We start from the raw sequence: 10,125 nt of genomic DNA, 5'->3' as shown, positions 1-10,125 counted from the left end.
GAATACTGTATAGGGCTGTTTAGAACTCATAGAAACCAGAAAAATTCATATTATTACTAGTTTATTTATTAATAATCTATTGGTTCTTTATTATCTCCTTTATCATTTATATTACAAAAACATTAATACTGGAAAACGGTAGATAAACACTTCCATGTGCTGCTTGTGCTGACATGCTGACATTGAAAAGAAGATAAAATTTATTTTTCACTTCCAGTCATGAATGGAACCCAGATCTTTAAGACACTTTATACTTTGGACAAAATATCTCTCATCTCTTTGTTCAACCTGTGAATTCTGGAGTTCCTTTGCCCTGCCTACATCCTCATTCACACGCGTGTGCTTGGTGTGTCCTAGTGACCGTCACTGATGGGGAGGAGGGGACATGGGCTCTACGCTCTGGGCAGTTTCCCATCAGTGCACAGTAGCTCGTCTGACCCTGGTGTCTACGTATGTGCTTTTGTTTGTCTTCAGCATGTCACAAGGATGGATCCCTGCGGCAATGGTTCCCATCGTGGTTGTAACGCCTGCAGGTGGAGATTTTTCAAACTTCTCCAGTGTGGGGGAAGCTTTAGTTCAAGCATTTCTTTTCTTTTTTTTTTTTTTCCCCAAATGCAGAAAAAAAAAGTCTTTATTTTTATAATAAAAATAAGTCTGTTCTATATTTTACAATATATTTCAAATATTTCCACTATGAAGCATTCGTTAGTCCAACACTGTCAAGAAGTAGACAACATTTTCCAAAGACGGAGCAGCCCAGGGGTGCGTTTAGGACGCACACCTTGTGCAGCCACACTTGACCACCTTCTCAACTTCGTCCACGAAAGAGGACCCGTCAGTGCATTCAAAAGCATATTTCCGCCGCTTGCTCCTCAGAGGTCCACAGCACTGCCCTCCCACACACCCACCTTTGCACTCCAATCGGGAGACCTTCTTGGTTGTTTGACAGGCGGCATAGCCCTGCTGCTTTTGGTAATAATCTCTTACCCGTTCCCCTCGACAGGAGATTTCTAGAAAAGAACAAAAAGCACAAGCATTTTAAGGGCGGTCTCTGGAAGACACGCAGAATGACCACGAAGCCAGGGCTCAATTCAGGAGGGCGTGTCTTTGCTCCCTCTTTGTAACGTACACTGCATTTTATTGGCTCTTTGTAACGTACACTGCATTTTATTGGCTGGTGCCATGGCCTGATATTCTTTAAAAGGTTCTTCTTCTGGGTCTTTATCTTCAGCAATGTGAATGCTATACAGGTAGACAATAAATACGGTACTTTTGCACTGACAAGAAAACTGGATTCTTAAGTCTTTTCCTTCCATGCAAAAAGGGGAAAAAATACACATCTTCTGTTTTTACACTACTAACAGCTGGTTTTGTTTACCATCGGGAGCAGTTTCAGAGAGCATGTGCAATTTAATTTACTGGACCTGGAGTTTAATATTATCCAATCTGTTACTTCATACAAGTAACATTCCACTAGCTTCATAAATTACCCGAGTGTGAAGCATGTGGTTCAAAAAGGAGACATCTGCTAAAAGCTTCCACGAGCACGCCCCTCTCATCCTGCCTCTGTGAGGCATAACGCAAAATCGGTGCTGGCTGGAGGCAGGGCCGGCTCTGACCACGCAGATAAAGGGGCCGGGGGAGGGCGGCCTAAGAATCAGCCAGTTTCTGTCCCTCTCACCTGCATAACTTGCTGTGATAAATCAGTCAATCTTGAGGTCAAAGGTAAGTTTATACTAAGACCACAGCAGAATGAATAGCTCCACCTTCTCTGTGCCCGAAGATGAATGATAAATACACATGGATGAGAACAGCAGGGAAAGGTAAGAAGCAACTAAGGTAAATATGCTTGTACATCAGGTAAAAAGGAGGATGTCACAACAGATCGACTTGTGAGAAGACACCGCATGGCTGCTGTCAAATCCTGCACAGAGGTTGAGGACAGTTCCCATCTGGTGCCTTCATAACACTTGACAATAACTCAGCAGCAGCAAATGCAGGTAGTGCAGAGACCTGATATTCTGTTCTCTCTGCTATTCTTCTCCGTTTTTTTTTTAACCCTTTCTCTGTCTCTTTTCTTTTTGAGCCAAAGTCTCACTTTGTCACCCTGGATAACGTGCTATAGCATCACAGCTCACAGCAACCTCAGACTCTTGGGCTTAAGTGATCCTCTTGTCTCAGCCTCCCAAGTAGCCGGGACTACAGGTGCCCACCACCATGACTGGTCAGTTTTTTCTATTTTTAGTAGACATAGGGTCTCACTCTTGCTCAGGGTGGTCTTGAACTCCTGAGCTCAAGCAATCCATCCACCTGGGCCTTCCAGAGTGCTAGGATTACAGGTGTGAGCCACCCTGCCCTGCTGTGCTCTTTTCAAAGATGGGAGGCCCCTCTTGCTTGGCCCAAAGAGGGAGATGCCAAGTCTGGCTTACCTCGATCACAGCTGTCCCCCGTGTATCCGCTGCTGCATTCACAGTAGGGCTGCCCAAGTCCCGAGAGCCTGCACTTCCCGTGCTTACACCTGATGGCCTGGCAGGGGTTGAACAGGGCTTCCTCTTCATCACAGAGGACACCCCCATGGCCCTCCAGGCACTTACAGCTGTAGGAGAACGCATTGATGGGCAGGCAGGTGCCATGCACGCATCTACGGGAAGGAAGGACACAGGCGTGGGATGCGTTTGGGAGAGGTCAGAACGCATGAAGGTGAGATAAGAACGGAGGATGACTGAGGAAATGTGAGGACCGAGCGCTACTGGGCTAAATTCTTTCTATCCTTCCCTTGCTCTCTCCCTCTCCACCCTTCCCACCTTCCACCCGCCTGTTTTTCTTCCTTTCTTGGGTTTTGCTTTGAGGGTGTGTGTTCAAACACCAAGCAGCACGAACTTACTTATTCCCAAGACAGGGGTCATTGGTTTGCTGGTCACAGAGGGGCCCCGTCCATCCTTCCTGGCACTCGCAGGTGAAGCTTGCCTGGCTGCTGGGCTGGCACGTGCCATGGGCACACACCTTCTTATGGCATGGCTCACAGCCAGGCAGAATGCCTGTTTGCATGGGCACCTTGCGGAAGTCCTGCAGCTCACTGTTGATGTAAAGGTTCCGGATGCAGCCATGGAAGCTGGTGCCGTTCTGCCCGGATGCCTGGCGCAGAGATGCCACGTTGTTCTTCCCGGGCATGCCTGGGTGGGGGGAAGCACATCAGAGCTCAGGCTCTCTGGGGGCTCCTCAGCCACATGCTACCTGATGCTTTGGAGTCTCATCCTACACCTACTAAGTCAGGATATCTGGGTAGGCGGGGAGGGGGTGTTGAGTAGAGAAGAAAGGTGTGTTTTGATTTTGTTTTTTTGGAAGATACTCCAAAAGTAGCTAGAATAAACCAGAATAAAGTGCCTAGTTCATCGGTGGTCAACCATTAATTGTTAAAATTTGTTTCAAACAAAGTTTTACCTGGACACAAATACATAAAACATAGAGGCAGAGCTATAGACCTCACAAACAAGATGGGGGGGGTTGGCACTTCCTTCCTTTCTATGTCTCCCTCCTGCCTTTAGTCCCACATCCATGGCAGCCTAGAGCTTCACGAAGCTCTGTTTCAAATCCCCTTTTCTGTTTTTTCCCCTTATCTTGAAGATGAGGGGCCAGGGGCAAGATAACTCAGGTCACAGGCTCAATGTGACCCAGCAAATTCAGGCTAGAGCAGGCAGGTGGGAGCAGGGGCTCCCATTCACCCTGTCCCTGCTGAATTCTAAGTTAGCAACAAATCCAGCTCATCACTGGCAAAGTCCCTGAGTTCAGTGATGTTGGTGCCTGCAAGACTTGCCCTGATTCTGACCAGCACAGCACCTCATTTGCATCATTAGGAACTGAGAGTGAAGCCTTCACAGTCCAAGGAAATCAAGATCACAAAAGAAATTCTGTTAAAAACACAGTGCAATCTTTGGAAATATACATTACACTAGTGACAGTCATCTGGTAACCCTCATTTTGGCAATGCTGAGGAAACTTTCCATGGCCTAAGCCAGACCCTGAAATAGTTCCTGGCCTACGTCCTGCAGGAGGCATTAACAACTGCGGTCTAGGCACTAACAACTGAGGCACTAGGTCATTGCGGGATGAAGGAGGGAACTGGAGGCCTTGGAGCCACAGGGTGACTTTCCCCCACTGACTGTGCCTGGACTCGGAGCTGCTGGCTGGAGGTTCAAGTCTGGGAGAGAGACCCAGTCTCTCACTCTCCTAGGGGTTGGCGGACCAAGACCAAGAACCTCAGCACTCTCTGGGCCCTGCCTTGTGCCACCTTCCCACTTTGTGTCAGAAGCAGCCCCATGTGTGTCCATCAGGAACCAAAGTGCAGAAACCCGACGGGTTCCGGTCAGGTCTTTGTTGTAGGTCTTTGCGCACTGGGGCCAGTCAGGTCTTCCCTCTGGGTTGAGTTTACTCATTTCGAACCTGAGTGAGCAAATGGGCCAGAGCAGATGTTTCCCAAGCTTGTCATATGCAAGAACCACCAGAAACGCGTATTCAAAGGCAGCTCCCAGAACCTACTCTTCCCCTATCCTGAGATTCTGTAAGGGGAGTGGGAAAACCTAAATGTCAACAGGCAGCTCAGAGGATTCTGACCCAGGTGGTCCCTGGCCACGCTTTGCTACTTTGCTATAAAATAAGTGTCTTGGCTTAAAAGATCCATGAGTAGGGGCCTTTAGTTTACCTCCCTCTGTCTGCGCAGAAACCTGGCTTCTCTCTGGGGTAGAGTCATAAGGCTGAAATTGACATTTCCAGGAGAGGACCAGTGACAGCAAATTCCTCATGATAGGCTAGGTCTTCCTAATGCAATCACAGGCATTCATCAAGAATGTGACGACTCAGTGACCGCACATTAGTGATTCTTTCTTCAGAGGTTAAAAATAAACTTCTCTCCCAACTCTTTTTAAAATAGCAGATTTTGATGAAGGCACAATCCACATATGTGCACGTGTCAGGACTAACCAGGTTGGCAAAGCTCGACGGCAGAGAGAAACAATTAGGAAATGTGCTCCTTCCAGTCCCAAAGCTAACGATTACAAAAGGCCCAGCTTTGACTAATTTGTAAAAGAAAATGTTTAGAGATCAGACATGTATTTGACTTCCAATAGGATATCACGACATCAAGAACATTTCTGAGTCAACCTTTCATGTGCTTGGCTGGGGAGCTGTGTCTTAATTGAGAAACAGAAGTAGATCCAGGATTTTTTTTTTTTTTTTTTTGCCTTTCCCCTGTGCCACGAACTTCTTATTGAACATGCAGAATTCAATCAATCAGTTGATCAATAGATACCTTAGTAGACGGTTCACAGCTTTAAGCTCTACATGCTTCAAAATGGCAACAATACAACCAATCTGAAGACTGATGTCTCTTGACCTATAGCAGCACTAGGAAGGGGTTTGTGATGTGTGGCTGAATATCTTTGTGTAGGTCTTATTTAATTTTTGTCTGTTAAGTAATAAAGGTTCTGGTTTGACTGTTATTCAGAAAAATATGGCTAACGTCATGTTAAGTGAAGCCTGCATCTTGGGTAGTTGATAACCCAACGGTGGGTTAAGCTGCCTCTCGGTTCTGCCAGAGGCCTCTGCAGGAGAACCTCCAAGGCGATAGGGGGCAGCACCTGGCAAGTCTTCCTAGAGAATTGTGCCTGTTTCTAAACTGGACTTGTTTCCTTCCTTCTCCTTTCCTTACTCAGCTTCTCAACCCTTTGCCATGTAGCATTCAAGGCTGTGGTCTCCAAGGTTTCTTGTATGTTTTAAACCTGAATCACCATGGAGACGAGTGAGCCCAGTGGGTTCCCTGGCAGGTTCCCTTCAGGCTGGGTGGACAGAGGTGCCATCTGGGTTCCTTGGGGCCCTCTGTCCTTGGAAGATTAGCACTTCACATTTTGGAATTTAATATTTTCTCCCCCCTTTTTTGAAGATGTTCTGACCTAACCAATCCCATCCTGTATTTTTTTTTAAAGGGTTTTAGCATTACATTCTAAAGGGTTTTTTTTTTTAAAGAGTCAATAAACTGGCTCCTAATGAAAGTAGAATAAAATCAAGTGAAGGACAAATCTAGAAATAAAGAACAAAAGCCACAAAGCGTAGATTGGTCCCATTTCTGCTTTATGGTAAGAAAGGAGTGGCCATGTAGGTGGCTTAGGAGTCAGACAGACCTCTACTTAAATGAGGTATCTATTACGAAAGAGTGAACTTGGGTGAGTTATATTAGGTCCTGGAAGCTGTCCCTCGGAGACTGTAAAACAAAAAATAATACTTATTTCCTAAGGTTTCCCAGGATTAAGACCATAAAAGGAGCATGGTGTTGGGCACATATCATGTGCTCAATAAATATAATTTCTTTTCTCTCAAATCACAGATATATGTCTGACTTGCTTCACTCATCCCAAAGCAACCCTGTTAACTAGAGTACAGGTAAGAATGAGAGGCTTTTGTTTTTAATGAGTCTCATGGTTGTGATTCCTATGAAGCAATTAGGCCAGTCTCTTGGCAGAGAAGACTCAATACGCAAACCTTGAATCACGGTGCATTACAGTTACCTGAGGATCAGTCTGCATTCCCCACTTCCCTGGGATCAGAAAGGGGAATTTCTTTATAGCTTTGTGTACTTTATAAGCCCATTAAACTAGTTTTCAGATTTCTGTAGGTGCTCAACAAATATTTAAAGAATTGAACCAAAGACGCTCAACTGTTTCTAAAAAATGCTAAATGATCAAAGTGTTAAGATTTTCTGCTGCTGAAATTATTAAAAATAGAAGTGCTCTGGACTGAGAGGCCAATTCCCCAAAACGCCTGCAGAGAAGACTTGAGGGTGATGATGATGAAGTAGCCTCCTGAAGTTATTATTTAGTAGGGAATGATGTGAACTTCATAAAAATACCCGCCATCGTGAAGAAGTCAGGCACATGGACCTCTTCAGAAGCTTTAATGTTTTTAATCTTCTAAAATGAGTTAGTTTTATCATTCAATTAAACTTAATTCAATATAATTTAATTCAAAGCATCACAATTCAGTATTACCTGTTCTCTTATTTTTTTGCCCAGATTTAAAAATTCCATGCCTCTGGTCTATAATTCCTCCTCCAGACAGAGGAAAAGTGGGTGCTCTCTCCTTTATGGGTTCTTTTCTCGGGGCTCCTTTACACTTTGCTCATCCTTCCATGCCTCATCTCTTTGTTCATCTTCCTTGTAGTTGCTTAAAAGTCAAGTCCAGAATCTTCATCAAGCCAAGACCTAACCCACCTTTGTAGATCTTTCCTGTTTATTCACCTTGAGCTTTTAGCTTAATGGAATTACTTCCTGTTACCTCAATGTAATTTATACACTAAATTAATTGGATTTAATTGGTAATTATCCTATCATGCACATGAAGTAGCAACTGCAGCGCAGAAACTCCGGCATGGTTATGTTTGGTGGAGCTGCTGGGGTTTGCCTCCTTAAGGGAACTGAGGAGAGGCCATTCCCTCCCTGGTTTATATTAAGCTTGTTTCATGATTTCCTTCAATCTGTGATTTGTCCTTTAATCTACTTTCTTTTTCTATAAACCATATAAGGTTAAATGATACGATGTACACGCCCCCTGGCATGACAGACACAAAGGGAATATTAATCAATGTTCCTCTCTATCCCAGCCCCAGAGTCAGGATTACAAAATGACCCCATGACACTCCTGATGTTCCACCTTGCTGTCCATCTTTCAATGCTTGATCACTGTGGATCAGTGCTCAACAACGATGCACGAGGGATCCATACCTAAGAAGTAGTTCACGATGAGAATCAGAGAGTTTGGGGACCCACTGAATCTGGAGGAAAAGAAAGCTTACCTCCTACATACAGGGGAGAGTCAAAATTCAGAGTGGACTGCTTGGACAAGTTGGTGATGACTTTGGGGCTCCCTCCGTCCACAGACAAAGAGAGACTCTGGTCCAGGGCGAGAAGTTCCACAATGTGGAAGTTCCCATCATTGATTGTCTCCACACTACAAGGGAAAAACAGCTCAGCTGAGTCTTCTTTTCATTAAATGGAAAGAGTTAAAATATTAATACAAACTTCAGGAAGCACTCCGTGGGAAAAGACACTCATTAAACATCAGTGAAAATAAAGAACAGTAGTTGATTTCGTTTTAAAATGTATTTTTAAGGAGATGCAATCAATTTCAGCTTCCCAGGCATTGAATACCTTTGTCCTCTCATGGGGAGAAAAGGAAATGAGGTCCATTTCATTATTATCCAGCCATATTCCCTCAGTATGCAGAAATTACAAAGGATAATTTATGCATTTGCTTTTAAAGCCAAAAAAGTTCCATTTACAAAGAGACTGTTTCTCCAAATAGTATTGAAAAGGAACCCTACCCCTGTTCCAAACATACTCTAGAGAAACCAATGGTAGTGGGTCCCTGGCTTTTTTGCTCTTGTAACATCGCGTATTAGGACTTATCAGAATCAAACAGACACACAAATATAAAAAGAATCAACTTGGTGGGATCTCTGCATTTTCTGATCTGTTAATTGACAATCAGTCTTCCTTTCTGTGGATTTTTCAGAGGGGTGCGCAAGCCTGTGCTCCCTGGAGACACCTCGTCGTATCTAGAAAATCTGGCAATGTCAGGAGTTTTCTAGTTTCTTCTCTAAAACTTTAAAGGGCCAGGTCTAACAATTATTCCTGCAGGCTTCTAAAGTCCTTCAAGGGGCTTATTGAAATTCATAAAATGCACAAAAAAAGATTAAGAAACCGAGGTGAATGAAAAATGAACATTGAGAAATAAAATGAAGCAGAGTACAGTTAGCAAATACGTGCTGTGTGGTTTTAAAGTGTAGTTGCAAACCTAACCACGGTGTTGTTCCAGCAGGCAAGAAAGAAGATAGGATCAGTGAAACCGGATAAAGGAAAACTGGGATCAATATGCAGTGATGTGTTATCGATGCACAAGTGTCCACAGTACGCTTACCTTTCACTAGACAGGAAAATATGGCACAATTGAAGTTGCAGTCAAAAAATAAACAGTGATTATTGAAGACCTCACATAGTGGGATATTGACCGGAAAGACTGCACAAAGTTTCCAGCATCGAAATATGGAGCATATGCTAGATTATTCTTAAAGTGAATACCTGTTATTCCCTAAATGAAATAATTTCCTAAATTTCCAGGCACTAATCTTTAAATTTGCAAAAAAGGTCAAGCTTGAAAATGACAGAAACATGTGCTAAGATTTCTGCCTTGTTCTCAGTGCTGGAGTCTGATCAGATTCCATTGTGTGCTCTTAGAGAATATAAAGTTTTTTGACTTGAGAACAATCTGAACGTGAAAATATCTGACGTTTTCTTGGCTTAAGTTGTTTGGGAAGTCCATGTGTGCAGGATCTTTGTATGTCTGTCTTGGACATCAACTTTAAAAATGTTCACTATATTGATCAACATTTTTACCTTCTACACATTGAATTGTGCTAACACTTACCATTAAAGTCAGCAGGGGAAAGAACGGGCTAGGACATCACTTCTAAATAAAGTTGCAAAGCAATTGCTAGTGGTTTTAATTCTAAGTCTCTCCTAAGGAGATGTGCTGTGTAGTATTATCAGCTAGTGGCTAAACATACAGATTTTGGAGTCAGATAAACTTGAACTTGAATCCTGGTCCTGCTTTATTTAGAAAAGTTATTTGGTTACTAATAAGCTTCACCTTTCTCTTTAGTAGATGCTAATGTGTAGTTCTTCTTTCTACGGTTAATTTAAGGTCTGCCTGTAATAACTTTAAAAAAAAAATGCATGTCATAGGCTGGATGTAGTGAATTTACACCTATAATCCCTGCAGTTTTGGAGTTTAAGGCAGAAGGATCGCTTGAGTCCAGAGGTTCGAGACCAGCCTGGGCAACATAGTGAGACCCCACCCGACCCCCAAGAGCTGTTTGTGATGGTGTGTGCCTGTTGTCCCTTTTGTCCAATTACATGGGAGGCTGAGGCAGGAGGATTGCTTGAATCCAAGAGTTCATGGTTACAGAGAGGTATGATTGGGCCATTACACTCCAGCCTGGGCAAGAGAGTAAGACCCTATCTCAAAATAAAATAAAATAAATGCAAAAAAGCAAAGCACATCCATGTTAAATGACAGATA

The 10,125-nt window shown here is 43.6% G+C and overlaps 1 protein-coding gene across 1 annotated transcript in view; it reads right to left on the bottom strand.

The window, feature by feature from the left end:
• Positions 1–608: 608 nt before the first annotated feature.
• Positions 609–10,125, bottom strand: part of SLIT2 (slit guidance ligand 2) — a 344,584-nt gene continuing 335,067 nt past the window's right edge. Inside the window, exons 33-36 of the mRNA XM_023515340.1 lie at positions 7,841–7,995; positions 2,885–3,173; positions 2,430–2,641; positions 609–1,010 (exon numbers count right to left, since the gene is read on the bottom strand). Coding sequence (XP_023371108.1) covers positions 769–1,010; positions 2,430–2,641; positions 2,885–3,173; positions 7,841–7,995 — 898 coding nt within the window. The 3' untranslated portion in view covers positions 609–768. The remainder of the gene's footprint in view (positions 1,011–2,429; positions 2,642–2,884; positions 3,174–7,840; positions 7,996–10,125) is intronic.

Source organism: Otolemur garnettii, unplaced genomic scaffold, assembly GCF_000181295.1.
Source record: "Otolemur garnettii isolate 467f Iridium unplaced genomic scaffold, OtoGar3 scaffold00069, whole genome shotgun sequence".
NCBI lineage: Eukaryota > Metazoa > Chordata > Mammalia > Primates > Galagidae > Otolemur > Otolemur garnettii.
The sequence above is the reverse complement of the archived record's forward strand: the minus strand, read 5'-3'. Positions and strand labels throughout refer to the sequence as shown.